The sequence below is a fragment of the Uranotaenia lowii genome, chromosome 3, assembly GCF_029784155.1.
Source record: "Uranotaenia lowii strain MFRU-FL chromosome 3, ASM2978415v1, whole genome shotgun sequence".
In the NCBI taxonomy this organism is placed as follows: Eukaryota; Metazoa; Arthropoda; class Insecta; order Diptera; family Culicidae; genus Uranotaenia; species Uranotaenia lowii.
In genome coordinates this window covers 175,091,635-175,119,015 of record NC_073693.1, presented here as the reverse complement: position 1 = coordinate 175,119,015, position 27,381 = coordinate 175,091,635, and the positions used below count along the sequence as shown (strand labels likewise).

Here is a 27,381-nt window from a genome sequence, read left to right as displayed (position 1 = left end):
GTTACGAGTAAAACCAAATCCGAGCATAAGAGTGCAGGAGAACTGCAGAAACATCGACGATGAATATTACGGATCGTCCACCATTAACTCCCGGATGTACATTTGGCTATCGATCTCCTATTTTCGGTGACTATATGAAGTTCCGATACAGGGACGTGTATAAGCAGCTTTTTTCCTGAATGAGTTTCTCTTAAATTTTCAATGTATTCTAACGGACATTCTCCGGGATTCCTTCTTCCGCCTCATCGAAAAATGGAAGATGTGGAACATTGACATTGCTGAGGCTCGCAAGAGGATTTTCGGGCAGTCCGGCGCTTGCAAACTGGAAACAAGTGCACTTGTTAAGGTCTTCATTAAATCAATTAATTTTAATTACCTTTAAAAATAAGTACTATTTATCTTAATCACGGTTTCGATACTCATCATATAAAAAAAACACAACTCAATCAACATTATGAAAAAGTATAGGTAAGTATTTAAATATGCACATGAACAACAATTATTTCTTAAAGTAGTCTTTGCATATATTGCAGATGAGTTCAAAGAGTTTTAATAGTTATGTATTTCTTTGAGGTATTCAACAGTACCTATTCAAAAATAGTGTAATATCAAGGAGGTTTTTCTCAGAAAAAGTCATACCTACTTTTTTACAAAGAGATTGTCGAGCAAATTTCATAATTATTTTTTTGAGTCACTCACCAACACATGTTAAATAAACAAAATTCTATACCTGATTTCAGTGTTTTGATACACCTTGCTCTAATTAGTTCTGTCAATCAGGGATGCCAGCCCGAATAGAATTGCACCGTGAAAAAACCATGAATTCCATATTCACAAACCATAAATTATACGATCTACACAATGATTATTATCGTCTTCGATACCGTGAATGCACGTTGTAATTTATAGTTTTCGACCATACATTTCATAGTTTTGACAAAAATAACCATGAAAAAGGGGTATTGTTATGCAGCGTGACCATGAAAAAAATGGCGATTTTCCATACATTCGGAAGCCCAAAATTATGAAGTTCATGGTTAGAACAGCTTCCATTTTTTCATGGTAAAACCATGAAAATTTGATAATTTACATTGTTCGCCCGCTGAAATAAAAATCTTTGCTCTTTGTGGGGTTTTTGTTATTGTTTTTAATTGTCATCATTTTTATAATTTTTTAAAACTAGAAACGAATGAATTTATTTACATTAGCTATATATTTATCTAAACAATCTTTAACACTTTATTCACACACTCCAAATTGTTAATCATTCGCTGAATCTTGAGGCTCGCAACTCCCGCATCTTATTGCTGCTCGTATGGCATCCGTTGGTTATCACATCCTGTGCCACTCGTATGTCGGATTTATATTGCTGGAATTGATAAAAAAACGACTCAATATATTTGCCCTTTGGATATATTCGATATCAAACTTACCATTGCGCCCATTTCCGAACACTTCGAACAAATTTACAACAAAAAACCGAAAAACTGACTGCCGGCCGACCGGGAATTATAAAAGAGGAAAAAAAACACGTGCCGCGGCTGTCAAAATATCAACCGTACACGCAAAACTTGGAGTGTGTAAATTTTTGAAATACGCTCGGATGTTCTTTTTACCATGAAATACATGATAACATTAAAATTCATTGGAAAATGAATGTAATACCATGGTTCTGTGCTATTCGGGAGGTGTTGAGGATGAAAAATCTGAGTAATTTCCAAAAAAAGTCTGTGTGTGTCTGTGCATAAGGAAAATCACAAATTTGGTACTTAAATTTGATGAATCGTGAGAGCGGGGGGGGGGGGGGGGGTGTTTGTGCTATGGTGTTCGGGTTATTTTCGAGTTGATAACTGTACAACAATTAACAAACACTGTTTCCTGCCAAGTACCATTGCCGATCCTATTTAAAAAAAAAAGTTTAATGAATGATTGGGCAAATACCAATGAAAACAAGCCAAATTTCAGTCTAATCTGCCACTTACGGATCAAATCCGATACATGAATATTGATTTTATCACTCAATTTTGAAAGTCTGTAAAATCTGGGCACTCTCAGCAAAAATCTGGGCAAAATCTGTGTCTGACCAATATCTGGACGAAGGCTCAAAAGTCTTGGTTTTACAGACAAATCTGGGCACCTGGCAACCCAGCTGTCAATTTCGCCGTCAATAATCCCTGAACATTTGATAAGGGCGAATCCAGTACTTGACTCGAAAACGTAAATGGTACTTTTGAAATTCTATAAAATCTAATCAAAATGAACAAAACCTATTTTTAAAATAAAAAACTTGATACTCATGTATTATGATTTATTTACATTTGCAGTTTCGGCTTTTTGAATTGTTACGCGAGACGCGTTTTGCCGAAGTGTTTTTTTTTTGTTTTATCGTACACACAAAATTTTCGAGGCCAGAAATTAGCAAAATTTTGCTCAAATTTGACCAGCTAGAAACTTAGCAATCATTTTAGCAAATTTTTTTAACTCGAATTTTAGCAAACGAGAGAAAAATTTAGCCGCCGCAATTTTTGCTCACTTTTTTAGCAAAAACCGGTAGAAAAGATCCTATTGGATTTGAAATTTCCATTTTTCCAGGAAATTCAGGGGAAATATCTGTTTATAAAATAGAATACTTTTTCACTTAATTTATTTGACACCTTTTTTTTTAATTTCAATTAACACTTTCTTTACTAAAAAACAAAACCGCACTTGGCCGTGGTAGCTGACCATCCGCCAAGCGGAAAACCGATGCGTCCAGATTGGCTTCCTTCTTGTCGATCATCCTGATGGCAATGCTGTCTGTTATCGCCGGCAGCAGCAACCTGTAGAAAGAAAACAAAGAATTCTGTACCAACACGTGAAAAGGATCTATCTCCAAAAGTAAACAAAAACCATTTTCAGTACCTCATGATAGGCCAACAGTTGCACTACTTAACGGTAAAACCCTTTTGAGAAAATAATATTCCGTTACATTGAAAACTCAATTTGAGTAAAGGATCTATAAACATTCTAAAACCAGAACTGCCATCACATGGATATACACCCTTTACTCCGGAACATTTTTTCGCTACTACTCCGCAAACAAACTCAAAATAATCAAATCGACTCTTTATTCAACATAAAAACATAGTTACAAATGAATGCGAGCTTATAACTAAAGCTAAAAATAAGAAAATAGCAAAGGGTGTATAAACAGGTTAGACAAAATACTACGTTAGCTAGGTTCTATCTACGATAGCGAGTTGTTTTTTGATGAAAATTGATATTACTCCATTCTAACATATAGAGAATGCTTCTAAAAATTGTTTGTCTTTCATAAAAACTAAAAATTTGAAGTGATTTTTAATTAGGAATTTAAAATAGGTTTATTTTTTTCAAACGCGTTTTTCTTGATACGCTATATATGGAGATAGATGCTTTTTATGTGTTGGTAAAGATTTGACACTTTATTCAACATAAAACATAGTTACAAATGAACACGAGCTTAGAACTAAAGCTAGAAATGAGAAAATAGCAAAGGGTGTATAAACAAGGGAGACAAAATATTAAGTGAGCTAGGTTCTATCTACGATAGCGCGTTGATTTTTTTTTAAAATTGATATTCCTCTATTCTAACATATAGGGGATGCTTCTAAACATCGTTTGTCTTTCATAAAATGCAAACATTTCTAATGATTTTTAATTAGCGATTTAAAATAGGTTGTATTTTCTTCAAACGCGTTTTTCTCGATTCGCCATATATGGAGATACATCCTTTTCACGTGTTGGTACAGAATTTTTCAAATTTTAAACCGGACTTTCCATTGGCCCAATCTTCTCTTACCTGTCCGCTCCCGATGTGAATTTATCCACCATTTCCGCATCCAATTGTCCATCACATGCAGCAATGTTGACCGGGCTTCCATTCCGTCGTTATTGTCAGCCCAGTCTCCACAGGTTCCGCCAGCATCTAATTTACTCAACCGCACTGATTCGCGTCGAACTTTTTTTTCTCGAAAACGGCGGCTGCTTTTCGAACGAAGCGGCTAACTAGGCTGCGTTTTTACCAAAATCAAGCAAAATAACAATTTTGCTATCGCGTAAGTAAAACAACCCTTATTGCTAATCGAAAGTAACCCAATATTTTTGCTAAGTGGAGCCTCGAAAATTTTGTGTGTAACCAGCTGGGATTCCTTCCAATATACCGGATAAGTTTTCGAGTAAGTTTTCGAGTAAGTTTTCGAGTAAGTTTTTTCTGGAAAGCCCATCGATGAATGATTAAGTTTTGGTCGTTCCGGTAAAGCTATTTTTATGATTATTAACATCCAATATTTTTAATTCTCGTTCCTTTGTTGCAGCAGCAACTATTTGTCATGATGAATCCGGAATTTCTTCGAACAATGCTCGATTCGCAACTTCTTGACCTCCTAAGGCTGGAAACCGATGCTATTCCATCCTGGCGGATCTTAACAGGTGATTGGACGCGGGACAAAATTGCTACGCACTGGAATAAGTGAGTAATATTCTTTTGAATTATTCAAATTTATATTAGTTCGATATTTTATGTTTTGCTTGGTTATATTTACTTTCAAGTATGATGTGCGCACATTTTCAACGTTTAATATTGGTTCCATTCGCTTGATTTACAGTGTTTCTTGTATTGGCATCCGAAGAACTGGACGCATTACGTAGCTGGTGGCTGGAATGAAACATCCGGTTAACAAAAAATTCAAATCCACACGGTCGAGAGTACCAGATCAAAGAACAGGCAAACCAATGGAGGAAGTGTACTGAATGGTCCGCCAGCGCTGGCATTGTGCTGAATCATCCTCTTCAGTATAAACCCCCGTCACCTCCCCCCCCCCAGGATCATGGCAACCATCAGAACGGAGTAACCTCGATCCATCACACGGATGTGTTTGACCATTCGTATTTGCACTACGGCAACTACGAAGAACTGAAACAGCTGATCAGATCAGCCCGCAACACACCCTAGGTATATTGGCAGCAGCACCTAGCAGCGAGATAAGCTGGAACACGGCCGGCCCGTGCTTAACTACTACGATGGGGCGGGAGCAGCATCAACCAATGAAATCATCCAGCACAACAGGCCCGGCAGACGGCAGCGGAACATCAGAGACCTCCGCCCGGCTACCATCCGCAACCGAGGCCCTTTTTCGATCCAGGTCCAAATACTGAACCTGTTGCCGTATCAATGATCGGCTAAATTTCGGCTTAAGATCTAAGTTCATTCATTTAAAACTCAGATTTTTTTAGGCAAACAAACATCCGAGTTAGTTTAATTAGGAAGGCAGAAATTTGTTTAGTCTCGATGATTTATCTTGTTACGAATTAGACTGGTATCGTTAAGTTGAAAATGTATTTGATATTACCAGTTTCATATGTCTACATACCACTACATACTATCGTAGTTTTATCGCAAGATTATATACTCTTTTTTATCAAACTGACCTGAGCTACTACTAAGCAAGCAAGATATGCAGAGTGTTCAATAAGTTCAAATCCAAATTAAAATCATAATGATTTCAAATCAACTCGTTAGAATTAGTAATTTTCTATTTGAATTGACGCGTGTTTATAATGATTAATTATACTAATTGCTTAAGAAAGCTATTATGATATTTTGTCCCTTATATGAACGATATTGGATGCAGTCAGAATTGGTTGCTCTCAACAACCTGTATGATTTAAAAATTAATTCAAGAGAGAAAGTTTTTGTGAACTGCGATCCATTTATTTTCAGAAGAAATTTGCAAAAAATCGTTATTTTTTGTGAGGTGACCCATTAAAATTGTCACTACTACATACAAAAGGACCCAATATCATAATGATTGGCCGAAGAAAACTTTATATAATTGACACAAGCAAATATTTGATATTATTCTCTATATTTGGTATGATTAACCACTGTCGTAATCTGGACAAGCTTTTTGAGGAAAATTGAGTTGACACGCAACTGAATTTTAACATTTGGTACAAAATGCAAAGAAATTAGGGTTGAATTAAACTGATTAAGGTATTCTATACTCATTACTCATCATAACATCATTGATCATGGGGATTAAGCCCAAGGAGTCATAGTTGTTAAACTGGGGGCCATTCATTTTGGTTAAAAAAGTCGTTCAAATTTTTCATTACTAATACTTTAAGAAGGCCGATAAAAATGAACATGTAATAGAAATGAACTTTTAAGCAAAACGAACAGTTTTTCTGATGATTGTACATTATTGCTCAGAAAAATTATTGATCTGTTTACTACATCCTTATCAAAACAATAAGTGAAGAAGTGTATTCGAACTTATTGAACGCCGTGTAGATAACACTAAGCTTTTTAATGGTTTACGACTTAAAATGTAAAACAAATGGTTCATTCTATGGTTCGTAGAATATCTGGATAAAAAATTTTGGTATACACACATTATAAAATTCGGAATTATGAATTATCAAACTAGCTTTTGATTTAAATAGTTTGATAGTTTGAATCCTTGAAAATTTGTAAATTGAATTTTGTGTATTTTTTAATAAGCTGTTGCTAAAAAAAAAAAGAAAATCAAACAAAACAAAGGAATATTCTATAAATTATGCCACCGAAAGCTCACACAACCAGAAATTATAACGACACAATTTTATTTCTGGAACGATCTAATTTTATGTTAAAAACGATGCTTTCCTTTTGTGCGTCTTATTAGACATAAATTTACATAATCGATGATGTAATAATATGTCGAATACGTCATATAATTCAAGTCAAAGAATTTATGGCTTCAAGCGTTTCTGTTTTTTCTGGTGTAATTTTATGTCATAAGTGATGCTTCAATTATGTGCATCCAATTTGACATAAATTTACACCAAAAAATTAATAGTGTGTAGGCCTCCCTAAAGGCTTGCCGTTAGTAAGACCGAGAGAAACTTACCGTGCTCAAGCGCGCTAGCACGCCGTTACTGGATCGTGACAAACCAGACAAATTATCACAGCCCACAGGCTCTCCCGTTTGCCAGAGCGAGAGAAACTGGTCGTATTATGCCACGCGCTAATACGCCGTTGCCAGATCGAGACAAACTGCGCAAAACAGCTATGAACAGCCAGTGAAACTCCAATCCTGTTGACATCCTCCAAAACTATTGAAATCCGTTAGCCGATCGTGAAAAATCGAGCCAAGCTGGTGAGCAATACCGTACTAGTGTCTTCGTATCCATTCGTGTCATTTTAAACCCAATCTATGTCGTTTTGTCAATATGTTACAGTGTAATCTGGGGATCGCCATGAAATCACCAATCAAAAGCAACGCGAATTGGGAGCGCGGTAAAACTCCTACTCTGGGCTCATGGCGAGGTTGGTTGGTAATGCTTCCTTACTCAGCGCACGGTAACGATAAATATCCAAAACAAGACTGATTTTAATTTGTTCAATGTTAGCCATAAGTTGAACGTACTACCTGCTCGTTATTTATTATTCTTTTTAATTTGTTAGATCTAAGCCCTTTGTTTTTAACGGTTTTTGATCTTATTTTAATGTACCATTGTCACGTGATTTAGATTTAGAGATTAAACGCACTTAGAGACCTGCTGTCTGCCAAACTTGGTTGGCGTATTGTAATGTTTGCTGTGTAGTGTTGGAGTATCAATGCATTGAAGATCTGGCGGGCTATAGGCCTGCGTTATTTGTGATTTGTGGTGCACGTTGTTGTTCGTGCGGAGGTCTGCTCCATCCTTGTAGCCTTGTGCGTCTCTAGTCAGCTTCCTGTAACATTAGAAGTTTTTAATAAATTTTTCATGAGCTCCTAGCCGTCGCTCATGAAAAATTTTTCCGTGACAATGGGGTTGTGTAGCATTAGTTTATTTTTAAACCATTTGTTGCTTTTTTATTCTTTGCGTGCATCTGTTGTCATCGCCCAGCCCTGTTTACAGCTGAAGATAAATGTAAACAATATACGAAAACAGAAGTGAAAAACTATCGGAAAAGTTGCCACTCATCGGATAGTGATTCGCTTGCCGCCATCGCGTTTCTGGTTTGCTGCAAAGGTGCCGTGATCTCGTTAGCGGAGAATAACCCCGAGGTAGTCCGGAGCCAAAAGCTGCAACAGCATTCTTCGCATCGGATACCGTGGACTCAGAAGTGCCGCAACGATTCCCCGGGAACTTCCGTCGGACGCAAAGGTCCAAAGATCCGAGCGAAACCAGGTTGCAATCTCGCTCAGTACCACCCGGTGAACCCATTTCGGAGCGGGTCACTATTATAGAGAGCCGACGTCAATACTACCACTGGTTGTTGGTTGGAGCCACATTGGGTACCATCATCGGAGGCACTGCAATCTGGTGGCCTTGTATGTGCTTAGCAGCAGCTTTAGCAGCGGGATCCAAGTACGACCATCAGACCCCAAATCGGGTGGTCTGAAGGTGACAGAAACAGCTGTGGGAAGATTAACCTCAAACGCGCCCAGACCCCAATCAGGGGTCTTTTATCGGGATCTGAAGCTTCTCTTGTCCGACTGATCGAGACGTGAGCTGGAGTGGTACTGCTATTGGTCATCCGATGACGCAGGTGGTCGCTGAAAAGAAGAAGATGAGTACGAGAAAAACAAGTAAGTGCTAGAGCTTGTAAGAAGTAGCAGAAAGAAGAAGAACATAAGCGGAAAAGAATAAGAGGCATTTAGAAGAGGAAGAAGAAGAACGAGTTAGCGAAAGAAGAAGAAAAGTGAGTCAGAGGAGAAAAAGAAGAGCGAGTTAGCGGAAGAAGAAGAAGAGCAAGTTGGCGTAAGAAGAAGAAGAAGAAGAGCATGCAGTAGAAGGAGAAGAATGAGAGTAAGCATGCAGTAGAAAGAGAAGAATAAGAGAAAGCATGCAGTAAACATGAAATATAATATATAAGCAACACATTTGGTAAAGTTTTGTTTTGTGGCGTAGTTTTTGTATGTTTTGGTGATTTGTGTTTCCTCCCCCATTGCTAGCCGGGAGTGAAGCAAAAAAAACTTCAACATCCACTATAAAGGAGACTTGATCCTCCAATCCAAGGTGCTCAAAGCTGTCAAAGCTTAACAAAAATCATGCAAAATCAGTTCCATTGATTCTTTTGGCCATATTAGTTTTCATTTCACAGTTTATAAGTGTCAGGCAAAATTCTAAAAGTTTGTCTACGACCTTAAATCCATGACATACTTAAATAAAGGCACAATTTTCTAATTTTCAGATAAAAGCACCGTTTGAGTCCTTTTTTCAGGAAATCATTGGCTAAATAATATTAGTCATTGTATAAATATTAGTAATTTCGTGCTTAGTATTGTCAAAAATTTATTCAGAAGAAAAATATATCTTTTTAAACTCGAGGGATCAAGTATATATTAAATTATTCTGTCAAAGTTATGCAATGTGATTTTAACAAAATAATTTTTTTAAACCTATCGTCTGGAATTAAATTCTGTATTGAAAATGCTCCAGTGCATAAAAGCTTTAATCTGCAGAAAAAGTTGAAGAGGTTGTAATCATGCTACAACCGTGTAGTGAGCGTAGAATTACGATAACTCTCTATGGTTAACTTATTTCTGTATTGATTACATAAACAAAAAAATTGCAGTATAATGAAATGCTTAGAACTAATGTCAAAATGACATCATCATCGCATGTCATTTCAAACCGTGATGGCAGCAAGCTTGAATGTCATTTCAAAATATCACGAAAACATGTCCTTTCAAAATTTCATGACATGTTCTGTCAAAATTTCAAGACAAAATGTTATGTCAAATTGTCTTGCCAAAATGTCATGTCAAATTTCAATGTCATGTCTACATTCAATGTCATGTCGACATGCAATGCCATGTCAAAATTGTATGTCATAATATCATGTCAACATGTCATTTAAACTTGGCATGTCATGTGAAGATCTCATGAAGATGTCATGCCAACATCTCATATCAAAATGTTATATCAAAATGTCATGTCAAAATGTCACGTCAAAATGTCATGTCAAAATGTCATGTCAAAATGTCATGTCAAAATGTCATGCCAACATGTCATGCCAACATGTCATGTCAAAATGTCATGTCAAAATGTCATGTCAAAATGTCATGTCAAAATGTCATGTCAAAATGTCACGTCAAAATGTCATGCCAACATGTCATGCCAACATGTCATGCCAACATGTCATGTCAAAATGTCATGTCAAAATGTCATGTCAAAATGTCACGTCAAAATGTCATGTCAAAATGTCATGTCAAAATGTCATGTCAAAATGTCATGTCAAAATGTCATGTCAAAATGTCATGTCAAAATGTCATGTCAAAATGTCATGTCAAAATGTCATGTCAAAATGTCATGCCAACATGTCATGTCAACATGTCATGTCAAAATGTCATGTCAAAATGTCATGTCAAAATGTCATGTCAAAATGTCATGTCAAAATGTCATGTCAAAATGTCACGTCAAAATGTCATGCCAACATGTCATGCCAACATGTCATGTCAAAATGTCATGTCAAAATTTCATGTCAAAATTTCATGTCAAAATGTCATGTCAAAATGTCATGTCAAAATGTCATGTCAAAATGTCATGTCAAAATGTCATGTCAAAATGTCATGTCAAAATGTCATGTCAAAATGTCATGCCAACATGTCATGTCAAAATGTCATGCCAACATGTCATGTCAAAATGTCATGCCAACATGTCATGTCAAAATGTCATGTCAAAATGTCATGTCAAAATGTCATGTCAAAATGTCATGTCAAAATGTCATGTCAAAATGTCATGCCAACATGTCATGCCAACATGTCATGTCAAAATGTCATGCCAACATGTCATGTCAAAATGTCATGTCAAAATGTCATGCCAACATGTCATGTCAAAATGTCATGTCAAAATGTCACGTCAAAATGTCATATCAAAATGTCATATCAAAATGTCATGTCAAAATGTCATGTCAAAATGTCATGTCAAAATGTCATGTCAAAATGTCATGTCAAAATGTCATGTCAAAATGTCATGTCAAAATGTCATGTCAAAATGTCATGTCAAAATGTCATGTCAAAATGTCATGCCAACATGTCATGCCAACATGTCATGTCAAAATGTCATGTCAAAATGTCACGTCAAAATGTCATGTCAAAATGTCATGTCAAAATGTCATGTCAAAATGTCACGTCAAAATGTCACGTCAAAATGTCATGTCAAAATGTCATGTCAAAATGTCATGTCAAAATGTCATGTCAAAATGTCATGTCAAAATGTCATGTCAAAATGTCATGTCAAAATGTCATGTCAAAATATCATGCCAACATGTCATGTCAAAATGTCATGTCAAAATGTCATGTCAAAATGTCATGTCAAAATGTCACGTCAAAATGTCACGTCAAAATGTCATGTCAAAATGTCATGTCAAAATGTCATGTCAAAATGTCATGTCAAAATGTCATGTCAAAATGTCATGTCAAAATGTCATGTCAAAATGTCATGTCAAAATGTCATGTCAAAATGTCATGTCAAAATGTCATGTCAAAATGTCATGTCAAAATGTCATGCCAACATGTCATGTCAAAATGTCATGTCAAAATGTCATGCCAACATGTCATGTCAAAATGTCACGTCAAAATGTCACGTCAAAATGTCACGTCAAAATGTCATGTCAAAATGTCATGTCAAAATGTCATGTCAAAATGTCATGTCAAAATGTCATGTCAAAATGTCATGCCAACATGTCATGCCAACATGTCATGTCAAAATGTCATGTCAAAATGTCATGTCAAAATGTCACGTCAAAATGTCACGTCAAAATGTCATGTCAAAATGTCATGTCAAAATGTCATGTCAAAATGTCATGTCAAAATGTCATGTCAAAATGTCATGTCAAAATGTCATGTCAAAATGTCACGTCAAAATGTCATGTCAAAATGTCATGTCAAAATGTCATGTCAAAATGTCATGTCAAAATGTCATGTCAAAATGTCATGCCAACATGTCATGTCAAAATGTCATGTCAAAATGTCATGTCAAAATGTCACGTCAAAATGTCACGTCAAAATGTCATGTCAAAATGTCATGTCAACATGTCATGTCAAAATGTCATGTCAAAATGTCATGTCAAAATGTCATGTCAAAATGTCATGTCAAAATGTCATGTCAAAATGTCATGTCAAAATGTCATGTCAAAATGTCATGTCAAAATGTCATGTCAAAATGTCATGTCAAAATGTCATGTCAAAATGTCATGTCAAAATGTCATGTCAAAATGTCATGTCAAAATGTCATGTCAAAATGTCATGCCAACATGTCATGTCAAAATGTCATGTCAAAATGTCATGCCAACATGTCATGCCAACATGTCATGTCAAAATGTCACGTCAAAATGTCACGTCAAAATGTCACGTCAAAATGTCACGTCAAAATGTCATGTCAAAATGTCATGTCAAAATGTCATGTCAAAATGTCATGTCAAAATGTCATGTCAAAATGTCATGTCAAAATGTCATGTCAAAATGTCATGTCAAAATGTCATGTCAAAATGTCATGCAACATGTCATGCAACATGTCATGCCAACATGTCATGTCAAAATGTCATGTCAAAATGTCATGTCAAAATGTCATGTCAAAATGTCATGTCAAAATGTCATGTCAAAATGTCATGTCAAAATGTCATGTCAAAATGTCATGCAACATGTCATGCCAACATGTCATGCCAACATGTCATGCCAACATGTCATGTCAAAATGTCATGCCAACATGTCATTAACTCCGCTGGTTATCCTCCGCTGCTAGTCGCCACCACCGCTGCTAGTCGCCAGCACCGCTAAATCGCCATGTCTGCCGTCTGCTGCTGAACCATCCTTCTGCTTCGCTGGCTTCCACTAAACTAACTGCAAAACGATATCTGCGTTGGATTACCACTGGTGGGGTCCAAACGCAGATCGAATTGCAGGAGAACTGTACACGACGACGAGCAAAAAGAAACTGAAACCGAGCCGCTGGCGCCCCGTTGTTTTTATACTTTTCGTATACATGGAAAATCAAAACTCATCAAGAGGCGGGGCATCCGTGTTTTCTCTCTTTTTCTCTTTTTTTGTTTTGGCTTGGTGATGACGTCATAATCCTTTAGATAGGATGTCTTTGAAAGAGGAGTTTTTCGTGACGCGAGATTCGATCGCAAATTTCAATTTGCCCCCCTATAGTGTTGCCGTAAGACGTAATTCTACGTCAAAAGGTGGTTAATTTAATGCCAATTTTTAAGAAGTTATTGCCAAAAATAAATTTTTTTGTATGCTCATAATAAATTAATTTTATTAACTCAAGCATTTTTCAATTCCAGGAGCAACAAGTTCCAAAGGATGGCAAACGTTGCAGGATTATCCGGACACGTTTCACTTTGACCTCATTATCTACGATTTCACAACGGGCCCTTGCGTGTTGGGCTTCCTGCACAAGTTCAATTATCCACCGTTGATCAGTATCACGGGTTTCAGTATTCCTCAGTTCAGTCATTATCTGGTTGGAGGCTACAAACCGTCTTCCACCGTGCCCCATTTCACGATGCTCTACGACTCGGATATGACCTTTTCGCAGAGAATGTACAACTTTGTGGTCCAGAACTTTGATTCAATCTATCGTCAGTGGGTTTTCTTGCCTAGAATTCAGAGATTAGCCCAGAAGGCATCTAACTTTCCTTTGCCCAACCTCGGAGCGCTAGAAGAACACACCCAACTGATGTTGGTCAATTCAAATCCAGTGGTGGATCCTGCCGAAATTTTACCCCAAAATGTAATTGCCGTCGGTGGACTACAGATTGTTCAGCCTAAACCTTTGCCTGAGGTTTGAATTGTTACATCATACATCTACTATCGAACATTTGTTAATTTTGGTTTGTATTTCCAGGAAATTGCAAAGTTTATTGAAAACTCTCGCAAAGGAGCTGTTCTTTTTGCTATGGGAACTAACTTCAAGAGCAAGATGTTTACGCCCGAACGCCAGGCAATGTTCATTGAGGCATTCAATCAACTCCCCGAATATAATTTTTTGTGGAAGTTTGACGACGAAAACTTGCCAATGCCTGCATCCAACAACCTAATGGTGACCCCCTGGCTACCCCAGAACGACATTCTCGCACATCCAAACGTTAAAGCCTTCATCAGTCATTGCGGAATGCTGAGTACCTACGAAGCTTCCTTTCATGGAGTTCCGATCGTAGGATTACCAATCTATGTCGATCAACACAGAAACGCCCAAAGGACAGTTCGAGCTGGCGTAGGTGTAGCGCTAGACATGAAAACACTTTCTGCTGACAAAATCCGTCAAGCTCTGTTGCAGGTTCTGGAAGATTCACAAATCCAGAGCAAGATGAAAAAGCGCTCAGCACTACTGAAAGATCAACCCGAAAAGCCAATCGATCGCGCGCTATGGTGGATAGAGTGGGTTCTCAGACACCCACATTCCAACCACCTTCGGTCCCCATTGCTAAAGCTGAATTATTTAGCGAAAAATAATTTAGATGTATTTAGTTTGTTGACCACGATCATTGTGATCGTATTTATTGCAGGTTACAAATGTCTCAAAAATACTCGTAAAACTAACATCAAAACACTCGACACCAATAAAAAGTTGAAGTAAACGACTAACGTTAGCTTAGATTTGTTATTTGTTTTTTCTTTCCCTACTAACAGTAGAGTTTGTTTGATTACAAAACACATTTTTCAACACCAAGAAAAAGCCAACCGGAAGTAATGCAAGGAACAGCACAACATCCACCAAATTACTTCTCAGGAATCCTAGCTTCAGCACCGGTGATTCCAGGCTGTTCTCGGCGGGATGACGAAGTGCCCATTCGATCCACCAAACGGCCCGCGTCAGCGGCTTCTCCGGTTGATCCCGGAAAAGTGTCGATATCCGCTTCATGTTGGTGACATATTTGCTCGATTCCAGTACGTGTTTTACCGTTTCGCGGAACTGTTCCGTGGTCATCGTCTGGAAGGTAATACGCTCGGCCACTCCCAGGCGGATGCATTTCTCGAGGTTCTGTGGGAGAGAAAAGCTAAGAATTTAAACTAAACTCTAAAGATGTTATTTCTACAGATTTTTCAATTCTAAGAATTTTTAAAGTCTTAATCAACCCCAAACGTACTCCTGAACTTAATAAGCAATGTGTAGACATTTTGAAAAGCTTAGTGAAATAAACAAACTTTCAATAAAATCTAAACTTTCATGGATGATAACCTTACAAGACTATAAATATCGGCATCCAACGAACAGTTGAAAAATTGAAATCACAAGTCCCGAAAAAAAATCGAAGTCGCAAATTTATGACCGGAAGCTGGGAGAACTCTCATCACGTTTTTCACTGTTTAAATACTTTGGAAAGGGTTGCTTTTTCGTAATCCCTAAATTTTACTAAATACTCACTGAGGAAATGAGTAAAATTCATGATCATTGATTGTAAAATATTCGAACGGCATTAGTGTAGGGATACCGGATACGTATTCTTTCAAGAGTACATGTACTCTTTTTCGAGTGCAAAATGGGCGTACTCTTCTTTTTGTTGATTTTTTCCAAATGTACTCTTTTTTGTTGAAAGACATTTGATCAGAAGAACGTATTTTTCCATTTTATGAAATCGTTTTACATCTTATGCAAAAGCTACGAAAGGAATACTACCTACAACAAATTTCTTTAACATTTCTTTTAATAAACATACATTTTTAGTCGTTATAAACAGTGAGCGCGATAAGCGCCTTTGAGTATGCAAACATTCAACATTCAATGTTCAAGAATATTTTGAAAGAAAATATATCTCGAGTGAGCTTTCATTACGTCATATGAAACATCTTAAGAATTCTCAGAAAACTGCTACAAAAGTTATCAAAACAACTTTAAAATTTGTATTTTACATTAAGGATATGTTGTCCAGGCTACAAATATTCCAAATCGAACGAAATTGCGACTAGTTTATGTCAGTTTTGTATTTTTTGTAATAAAACAGTTTGTTTACATTTTGTTTCATATGATGTAGTGAAAGCTCACGAGAGATATAATAGCCATGCAAGTCACATAACCCTCTAGGCCTCCGCGTTATCGAAGCCACCATTTTTATCCAAAATCCATGTAAAATATGTTTTATCATCGCGATTTATTGTTATGCTATTAAATTGACGTGTCTGGCAAGTTTAAAATCTAAACTTGCCAGAAAAATCGATAAAATAGAAAAATAAAATCCATATAAGTACCGAGCTATGCGCCTGGGCGATATGCAATAGCTGAGCAATAGAGTATGTATTTCGTTTAATCCGAGGTTTCACTTATTCGAGGTGGTCCCTTCCCCGATTACATCGGGTGCTTCTGAACATCCCTTTGCATACCATCCGGGCGTAAAGCTTGATAATATATGGAACATGTGTCATTCTGATGACTTGGATAACGCGGTAGCTCAGAAAACCAGAGCTCTGATAAGCGGGATTTTACTGTTTAACGTTTCTTCGGACGTTTTTAATATAATAGCTCCAGCACAAAATTTTACTTCGGAAGTTCGGACTTCCGGCTTCCGAAAGACTTTCGACAAAGAAAAGTGAAGTACTAGATTGTCGGAAGTCTGTGTTTTTTTGCCAGTTCACTAGCGACGTTTCTAAAATTTTTATTTAAATTCACAATGATCTCAATGTATTCTTTTTGGTGTCGGGAGATATGGTAACCCTACATTAGGCTGCAATTAAATATATAACACGAAACTAGATTCCATGTTTCGGAGTCATTTTGGTCAGCATGGTTTTAACTTATCCCAACATCTTCAATATTATCGTTTTTGGGCAATTTACACTGAACCCAAATTCACTCTTAACATACACATGATCTTTCATCAAGTGAATTCATCCACATTCACTTCAGTCGTCACTTGAATTTGAAGTGAGAAAAAATGTTCACTACTGCATCACTTGAATTTTAAGTGAATGTCGGGTTGTAATTGTGTTTATTTTCAGAGTTCAAAATGGCAAATTCTTAAGAGCAGCGTTTAAATCTTATGCTGGATTTGGATTTTCCCAATTCTTTACCTAAGCGATTTGGCGGTAGTTTGTGTTAAACGTGATGTAAGAAAAAGTTATTTAAAGGTGTTATTATGTTTCAGATTGTGGATTGAACTGGACAGATTTTCTGGTTTGCTGCAGGGAAAATTTAGAAGTAAAACTATCCGCAGTAACCGATCTGCCTTGGGATTACGATGGAATTTCCAATCAATAAATTTATGGCGAAAGCGTAATGTAAGTATTTGAAATCAAAGTGGTGTTCTATAAATGTTCTTTTATTTAAAAACGCGAGAGATAATTAATAAGAAACTTCCTTAGAAATTCAGATAAATTTCACTCGAACGAAGTGTAATTCACTTGACCAGTCACTTAAATGAATTCACTTGACCCATCACTTAAAATTCAAATGAAATTACGTATGGCGAGAATTTACCACAGATGTCACTTATTTTTTAAGTGAAAATTATTTTGCGTATAGCAAATAAGGCATAAAATCATTAATTACAGATTTTTTTTTTTGAGACCTAACTGTATTTTCCACGTTTTCTTCCGGGACAATGATGCTTATAGCTTAATTGACAATATAGGAGAGAATGAGGATACTTGATCCCTGGGGATACTTGATTCCTTAGCTATATCTCGAAACTGGAATGTCTTACAAAGATCAAATGTTCTAGAAAAATGTGCCAAAATGAGCAAAATAACAATGCTTGTAGTTTAAAATTTTTTAACAAAATAATTGTTTGAGTAATTGAACTTTGTATGAAAAATTTCACTAAATTAAACTTGAAGATCTTTTTTCATCACTTTAAAATGTTCCTTACATGGGAAAATTGTGAAAAAAATATTTGTTCCAATGTATCAATCGTTCGAGCGTAAAATGAACTTCATAATGCCATATTTTCAAAGCAATGGAAAACTCTCAACATTTTTCAGAAAAAGTTTTCTAAAATGTTGATTATGAGTACAATTGATCCCCTAGAGTTGGGTACAATTGATCCCCCTTCCAAACGGCATATTCTTCTTCTGAATTGATCGTTATGATTGCTGATTACGAAATTACTAATATTTATCCAAAAACTAATATTTATCAAACAATTTTCTGAGGAAAAGAGCAAAAATAATTAATTTTCTCTTAATTATAAAAAATAGCGCCTTTAAGTATGCAATGTTGTTAGCGTTGAGACAAAGTTATAGAATTTTCATCTTATGTCTGCTATAGATTGTGAAATGAGAACAAACATGACCAAAATAGTCAATTAACATTCTATCTTGGGGTTTTATTAGATTTTTATACCAGGATAATGCTTCCTGAATAAAAGATCAAGTCTCCTTCAATAGGGGATCAAGTCTCCCTAACTTCAGAAAAATCGAAATTTTTTTACTCCCACGAAAATGCTTCTAGTTTTTCAATGGGTTCAAGTATCGTTCTAATTTTTGGAGCATAGAAACTTGAAGTTACAAGCTGTCAAAAAATGTCAAAGACGGCGAGTTGCTAATTTTTCCAAAAAGATATGGTGAAAATAAGAAAAGGGGATCAAGTATCCCCACTCTCCCCTACTCATATCCATAACTTCAGATAACATATTTGATTAGACTTTGCTCAACTTAGACACTTAAAACTCCATGATCGTTGGACTACCGTTGGAAGCATGATTGTCACATGTTACAAAAAGGCAAAGCGAGAAAAACGCAATCAAAGTTTTACAAAAACACTTTGCTGTTATGGCACAGTTTCTCAATTTTTGTTGACTTCAATGCCGTAGATCTCTAAAGTATACCTACTCGTATCATATGAGCCTCGATCAAATTTTTCGAAAATGAACTGTTTTTTCAATGAACATCCTTGTGTGACATTTATGCTGCGAAATTCTATGAAAGGTCAAAAAATGGATGAATATTTATCACACCACGAACATTTTCTCAGTAGTTTTTTGATTTAGAATTTCGTACATGGCTCTTGTGTTTTATTCGTGAATGGAAGCTTACGTCGAAACATTCAGGTCTGAATCGGATTATTCAAAAGCGTACATTATTTGGTGACAAACATGAAGTGTTTAACGGGTTCGATCAATAAAACGGCACGGAGAGCAATTTGCGGCAGCTCACTCACTGTACAGGAAGAAACATTTCTTTAACTAACTGTCAGCTGCCGTGCTGAAAATGTCGCAGCCGCGAGAGAAGCGATACCAGAAGAGGACAATCAATCCGTTCGAAGTGAATACGGTTCTGGGACAAGTTCCGGATGAAGTATCTCTGGCGGAATACTTCATAAACATTAAAAAACAGATATCTCCGGTATTTTGCAAGGTGCGTCAAAATAAAAACTCAAAGCAAAACCAAAGAAGAAATGATTTAGCAGTTATTTTTGGCCGGAATTTGATAGTTTCCATAAAAAAAAACTGTGTATTTGAAACAATTTGTATTCACTGCCATGTTGATAATCTGCTATCATCACCCTTTTGTTAGTTTTATTAGTGACAACCAGTTGGCGTTATATGCGAAATAGCTTTGCTGCAAATCTTCGACAATCATGTTGCATACATTTACGAGAAAAAGTTGAAAAAATTGCTTAAAAATAGCATCAAAATCAAATGCAGTTTTATCTTCATACAATTCTCTAGCTCCTCCTGCTATTCACATTTTTTTTCATACTTTACAAAAAAAAGGCTTACTCTTGTAAATTATCCATATTTTTTTTAATATTAAAAATTTATCACAAAATAAATGATAATAAAAATAACACTAAAACTATTTCTTTAAAACAAATTCAAAACATTATAGTCGACTAAAACTATAGGGGAGAATGGTGACACTTAATCCCCTTTTCTTACTTTCATCATATCTTTGCGGTAAAATTTAACAGCTAACCGTATTTCGCATTTTCTTGATAGCGTGTGATTTCAAGTTTATATGCACCAAAAGTAAGAACGATACATGAACTCGTAGATGAACTAGAAGCATTTTCGTGAGACTAAAAAAATTGTGATATTTTTTCAAGTTACAGGAGACTTGATCCTGAATTCAGGGTGCCTTGATCCAAGGCAAAAATCTAGTAAAATCCGAAGATTAAAGGTCCGCTGACTATTTTCTGCCATATTTGTTCTCATTTTACATTTTGTAAGTATCAGGCAATAGAATTCTAAAAACTTGTGCCATTGCATACTTTAAGGCGCAATTTTCTAGGTTTTAGATTAATTCAGAATTTTTATTTCTTTTTAACAGATAATTACTGAATAATCATAAGTTATTGAATAGATATTAGTAATTTCATGATAACCGATTATCACGAACCATTCATAAGAAAAATATATATTTTTGGACTCTAGGGATAAATTTCACCCATAACATACATTTTGAAAAACTTCTTATTAAAAAAAAATAGAGTTCACGATTGCTTTGAAAATATGGCATTATGAAGTTCATATCTAACTCTACTGATGGACATATTCTATTAAATATTGTATTATGATTTTTTATGTGAGAATCATTTTAAACTGATAAATAAAGATCTTAGAATCACATTCCGTTAAATTTTTTTAAACAGTTCTATAACTTGAATTTTTTTTTAAATTGGTTGAGATAACAGAATTATAGTTTTGTTCAATTTGACACATTTTTTAGAACATTTGATATCTGTAAGACATTCCTGTTTCGAGATATTATTTTATTTATTTTATTTACATAGTATACAGTCTCACGACATAACTTGACGAACATAATTCCTATAATTCACTCGGTCCATGGCAACCGTTCTCCAATTTCTCGGACACCCCCCGTTCGCCAGATTACGCTCCACTTGGTCTAACCACCTCGCTCAATGTGCCCCCGCTCGTCTTGTTCCAACCGGATTCGTAGCGAACACCTGTTTTGCAGGACAGTCGTCCGGCATTCTCGCAACATGTCTCGCCCAGCGTATCCGGCCAGCTTTCACCACCTTCTGGATACTGGATTCGCCGTAGAGTCGCGCGAGCTGGTGGTTCATCCTTCGCCTCCACTCTCCGTTCTCCTGTACTCCGCCAAAGATGGTCCTTAACACTCGTCGCTCGAATACTCCGAGTGTACGCAGGTCCTCCTCGAGCAATATCCATGTCTCGTGCCCGTAGAGAACAACCAGTCTAATGAGCGTCATATACAGGTTACACTTCGTGCGAGGGCTAAGTCTTCTCGACCGCAGTTGCTTGTGGAGTCCATAGTAGGCACGAATTCCGCTGATAATTCGCCTCCGGATCTCACGGCTGGTGTCATTGTCTGCGGTCACCAGTGAGCCGAGATAGACAAAGTCTTCGACTATCTCCAGCTCGTCGCCGTCGATCGTGACCTTTTTATTACTGGATAAGCGGGTTCGGTCGGTCTCGGATCCGCAGGCCAGCATGTACTTCATCTTGAACGTATTAATCATCAACCCAATCCTTCCTGCTTCACGTTTCAGTTTGCGGTAGATGTCTTCCACTGCCGCAGATTATCTGCCGACTATATCAATGTCATCGGCAAAGCAGATAAGTTGACTGAATCTGTTGAAAATCGTGCCCCGCATTTCGCCCACCGCTCGTCGAATAACACTTTCTAGCGCCACGTTGAACATCATACAGGATAGACCATCACCTTGTGCGCGATTCAAATGAACTTGACAATTCACCCGAAATCCACACACAGCACTGCGTTCCATCCATCGTTGCCTTGATCAGTCTGATCAGCTTCCCGGAAAAGCCGTTCTCGTCCATGATTTTCAAAAGCTCGTTACGGTCGATCGTGTCGTATGCGGCTTTGAAGTCGATGAATAGATGGTGCGTAGGGACTTGGTATTCCCGGCATTTTTGGATGATTTGCCGTAATGTGAATATCTGGTCCGTCGTAGACCGTCCCTCCATGAAGCCGGCCTGATGACTTCCCACACCCAAAATAATTTAGAAATTTATTCTACGGTATTTTTCACGTAAACGAAGATTTTGTTGCACCTGATCGATTCTACGTGATTTTGTAATAGTTTCATTCTTTTCACATAGACGACACATGAAATTCACGTAAAGTCTAAGTTTAACGAACTTGTAGCATTCGGTTCTAATAAGAAAAAAAAAAGGAACAGCCATTCGTCAGTTGTCCCCACAAACTTTTGGCGGAATTGGAGTTGAAGAATATAGTGTTCTCGCTGATTTTTGAGTTTAAGTGTGCCCAACATCAATGACCAAGAGAAGGAAGACAACCGTTAAAAGAAGACAGCAAGCAACGCAGTGAGTAGATAGATTTTTTTTCCAATTTTCTGTAAATTATTCATTTGTTTTTTTTTTTTGTTTTCTAGAACTGATCGACAATAGTGGCCCTGGTGTCGACGAAAAAAGATGAGATCGTGAAGCCTTTTCTCAATCTTGCAGCGGCTGGAGGATCAAGGCCTTCAGGGAAAGGTCGGAGGTGGCAAAACTGGCGGTCCTGAAATTCATCTACCGGTAAATTAAGATATCAGGAGGAAAAATCATACAAACTTTAATTTTGGTTATAGCTTACAGGCACATCAACACAATTGGTGCGATAATAAGCAGCAGCAGCATAAACGGATGCAATGGCAACTTTACTATAAGTTGAAATTATTCCGCAATATAAACGATTTTACTTAAATTTTTGATTGATTTTTTATTATAATGCATTTTGAAATATAATTATAGTATAAATGATTAAAAGCAACAATGAAATTGAATCAAATAACACCTCGACACAAAATGAATTTCACGTAACTTTCACTATCAAACCAAATTGAAACCATCTTAAATTCACGTAAATTTTAGATGACATTCATGAATCACCGATTCTTATTAGGGGTGTTAGGGGAGCGTTAACACGTTTTATTCGTAGAAGCTACGTGAAAATCAATTGGATAAAAATTATATAGTTTTTCACGTAGCCGCTACGTGCAGATTATTTTGGGTGCACGAATCTGTTTGCTTGTGGCGTTAGGCGGCGGAGTAGGATTCGGGACAACACTTTGTAGGCGGCATTGAGGACAGTGATCGCTCGATAGTTCTCACAGTCTAATTTGTCACCCTTCTTGTAGATGGGGTAAATAACCCCCTCCTTCCACTCCTCCGGTAGCTGTTCTATGTCCCAGATCCGGACTATCAAGCGGTGTAGGCAATCGGCTAACTTGTCCGGGCCCATTCTGATGAGTTCAGCTGCGATGCCATCCTTCCCAGCCGACTTGTTTCTATTCAGCTGGCGAATGGCTTCCTTAACTTCACTCATCGTTGGGAGTGGCTCCTCTTCGTCGTTGGCTACGCCGGCGATGTACCTTCCCCCACCGTATTGATCTCCTGCATGTGCGCCGTTCAGGTGTTCATCGAAGTGCTGCTTCCACCTTTTGATCACCTCACGATTGTCCCTCAGGATGCCCCCGTCCTTATTCCGGCACATTTCGGCTTGCGGCACGAAGCCTTTGCGGGATGCGTTGAGTTTCTGATAGAACTTTCGTGTTTCTTGGGAACGATGCAGCTGCTCCAGCTCCTCGAGCTCCTCCTCCTCCAGGCGGCGCTTTTTCTCCTGGAAAATTCGGACTCGCTGCCTCTTCCGCTGTTAGTGATTTTCCACATTTCGACGGGTGCCTCTTTGCACTACTGCCGCCCGCGCGGCATTCTCTTCGTCCATCACCCTCCTACACTCCTCGTCGAACCAGTCGTTCCGTCGAGTTCGCTCCACATAACCGATTCCGCAGCACTGTTAATGGCTGTCTTGATGGTATCCCAACAGTCCTCGAGAGGGACTTCGTCGAGCTCGCCCTCTGCCAGCAGCGCTGCTTCGACCGATTGCGCGTAGTCTGCAGCGACCTCAGGTTGCTTCAGTCGTTTCGTATTTTGTTCACTACGGAGAGTTTTGGGCGCATCTTCACCATCACCAGATAGTGGTCTGACTCGATGTTGGCGCCTCGACAGGATCTGACGTCGATGATGTCCGAGAATTGCCGGCTGTCTATCAAAACGTGGTCGATCTGTGATTGCGTTTGGCACGGTGATCTCCTGGTGTACTTGTGTGGGAGGCGGTGCTGGAAAAAGATACTACGTGCAGTCATTCGTTTGGAGGCGGCGAAATCTATTAGTCTGAGGCCGTTTTCGTTTGTCAGCTGCACCTTCCAATTGTCGGTTTGAATTCCTCCTCCTGGCCGACCTGAGCGTTAAGATTCCCGATGACGAACTTGATATCATGTTTTGGACAGCGGTCGTATTAACGCTCCAGCTGCGCGTAAAATTCGTCTTTGTCGTCATCGGTACTTCCGAGGGAGGGCTGTGCACATTTATGATGCTGATGTTGAAGAACCGACCTTTGATTCTCAACCGGCGCATTCGTGGGTTGATCGGCTGCCATCCGTTCACGCGCTTCCTCATCTGCCCCATCACTATAAAAGCTGTTCCAAGCTCGTGTGTGTTGCCGCAGCTCTGGCTGATGGCATGACCTCCAGCAGCGCTACGATGTCGAGTTTGCTGCTCTTCAATTCGTTGGAGAGCACGTGGGTACTACCCATGAAATTTAGAGATCGGCAGTTCCATGTTCCGAGTTTCTAATCGCTAGTCCCTTTCCGTCGCGTGGGTCTTGGCCGATTTCCATCCGAAATTTGTTGGTGGGGAGGAGCGGGCTATATGCGCCTTTTAAGCAGAATACTAATTCAATCAAATATTAGATCGAATATGTGTACAAAAACTATATACACATGAGCAGACATCTGTTTTCTATACATTGGAGAAACTTTTGCGTTGAAATCTTCTTCCGGCTTTGAGAAATTGATTTTATTACAACTGTTGTCAAAATTTCCGAACCTCAAACCGTGCGAGCTTAACGCGCCTATTTATGTTTTAGGTAAAATTTCTGTTTTTTTGGCAATACTTCCGCATAATTTCATTGGAAATGCTAGAAACTGATAACTTTCATACTACAAAGCTGAAGTTTTATAAAAATCTCCTATACATATATAATCTCCTTTACTTCTATAAGTAAAATAGGTAACTTTTAAATAAAAAGGCTATTTTCAATCATTCAAATCTCTACTAGTTCCACCAATTTCCCCGATAATTAAAAATGGAAATAATTTGCTTATTATCAAAAATAATCACAAAAAAGGGGGTGTTGCGGAAATGTGCACTTTTCGATGGACGAGCCTTTCAAAATTGTCAATAAAATACACTAAATGCTTTCTATAAGGCTTCAGCAACTTCAAAACTCATCATAATGTATGAGAAAATTATAGATCGTGTCAGGTTAAAAAAATTGTTTTTTCAAGAGATTTTTTTTTGTTTGACTGTAACTCCTGAGGGTGATGTGATAGGACTTTGACATATTCAACAAACTTATGTATTTTGATCAGATAAACAACTTTGTTGAAAACTTCAAAGCCCTAAATTGAAAAACAAAGAAGTTAGCATTTTTATTTCGCTATCGGTGGACCCCTCGGCAAAAATTGTGATACTTAAATGTGCTCCATGTAAAACTGAACAATGTTGCTGAAGACATCAAATGTCTATCTCTTCATCCTTGGGCGCTATTAATTTCGTACAGCTAGATTGATGTTCTGCACCACTGTGCAATGTTACCTTTTTCGTTGCGGCACATCAGAAGCAAACCCTGTTGCAAAAAAAGAATCATGTGATGTGAAGCAACGAAAATGCATCGCTCATAAAATTACAAAACAAACAAAGCAAATCGCGGCGATATATTGTTATATCGATCTGCGGGTTAAATTCCAGCATCTTAAAGTTATTACAGAAACCATTAAAAAAGTTTATCCAAATGATTGAATGGGTCAGTAATAATTGATGGCCATATTACTTGATAAATCAAGCATTGTAAGCCACCCGAAGTCCCTAAAGTTAGGCTACCTAAATGCTATTTTCTTACTCACCCGATGCTGATCAGCTATGAACGGTATTCCAATCATCGGAACGCCGTGCCACGTGGCTTCGTGTGTGCTCAACAGTCCCGCATGCGTTATGAACCCTTTAATTTTAGGATGAGCCAAGATATCGTTCTGCGGTAGCCATTTACGAATGATGGCATTTTTAGGGAGCTTCAGACCTGTGGTTTCAGTGTCAATTTTCCAGAGGAAATTGTAATCTGGCATCTGACGCATGCCATCGATGAACATTTGCTGCTTTTCGGTACCCAAATCTTCCGTCCTTACGTTTGTCCCGAGTGAGAACAAAACAGTGCCTTTGCGACCAGCATTTATGAATTCCTCAAGGTCTTTGGGTAACGCCTTTGGTTCCTTGATCTGCAGACCTCCAACGGGAATAAGATTCGGGGGAGCTGGCTCGGGGAAATCGATAGAGTAATGAGCATTTACCAGGATCAATTTGGACCGTTTTTCAAGATCAGGTACATATGGTAAATCGTCGTACTTAAAATAATCACGAACCATCTTATCTAGAAGCGGATTGCTAGAGTATGTACGGTATCTAGAAAATATAAATCATTTCTAATGATTATCAACCCGATGAGATAACTCATGCAAATACTCACAGATAGTCAAACACATGTAGTAGAGTATTGTGCACGCGCTGGTAGAATGACATATCACTTCCATAGCTCAGAGAGTAGAACGGTACATATGCGTAATATTTATGTCCACCAATAACGTCCGTAACGTAGGGAGGATTGTTAAACGGCGTTACACTCACCAGTGGAGGATATTTGAATTTGTGCAAGAGACCCAGCAAACAGCCACCACATGTCATGTCGTACAGAACCAGATCGAATTTAAAATCATCTGGATAGTTTTTTATTTCGTCCATACCCTTGGATTTCAAAAGACCTAAGGTATCAAAATATGGTATTGAAATTTTTTAATCTTGTTAGTACAACTCAACTTACCTTCACACTCCAGAATAACAAAATCCTTGTAGAATGATCTAATGGATGAAAATAAATTCTCATTGGCCATTTCCACTAGACTGATGGCATGCGCTCCGGAGTAAAGTGTGGGGTAAGTTTCTTCCAGTTCGATGTAGTGGACATTTTGCTGGGGAGATTTTTCCACATCCGCAGAAATGACTGTTACATTGTGTCCTTTGGCAGCCAAAGCATCAATTATTGACCGATTCCTGTTTCGGTTGAAAATTAAATCGTTTGACATTCATCCACCACTAATTTAATTAAATCTCTTTCTGTTACCAAATGTGATGACTGGGACTCGCGACTCCGAAAAGACACAGGATATTAGCCCCAAAGACATGGTGAGTAAGTTGTCCTACGGCCAACAAAAGCCACAACAATGTCTTGGCCATTCCGAAAACTCGTCCGTATCACAATCTAGCCAGACAAAAACAATCTACATAACGCGACCGTTGAAGCTAAACTAAACCAAATTTCGCCAATTGACTTCGAGGGGCATTGATAAAAATAAACCATTCGATTCTAACGGGCTAAA

General features: G+C 37.8%; 2 protein-coding genes across 2 annotated transcripts in view; one reads left to right on the top strand and one right to left on the bottom strand.

The window, feature by feature from the left end:
- The window catches only part of LOC129755704 (UDP-glucosyltransferase 2-like), a 26,449-nt gene extending 11,384 nt beyond the window's left edge, over positions 1-15,065 (top strand). The window contains exons 3-4 of the mRNA XM_055752319.1: positions 13,286-13,785; positions 13,849-15,065. Of these exons, the coding sequence (XP_055608294.1) occupies positions 13,286-13,785; positions 13,849-14,580 (1,232 nt within the window). The 3' untranslated portion in view covers positions 14,581-15,065. The remainder of the gene's footprint in view (positions 1-13,285; positions 13,786-13,848) is intronic.
- On the bottom strand, positions 14,467-27,381 carry LOC129755705 (UDP-glucosyltransferase 2-like). Its single transcript, XM_055752320.1, has 5 exons — positions 27,126-27,381; positions 26,826-27,055; positions 26,475-26,766; positions 25,858-26,410; positions 14,467-14,985 (listed from the first exon to the last, which is right to left on the bottom strand). The coding sequence occupies exons 1-5, from the start codon at positions 27,236-27,238 to the stop codon at positions 14,605-14,607; spliced, it is 1,569 nt and encodes a 522-aa protein (XP_055608295.1). The 5' UTR covers positions 27,239-27,381; the 3' UTR covers positions 14,467-14,604.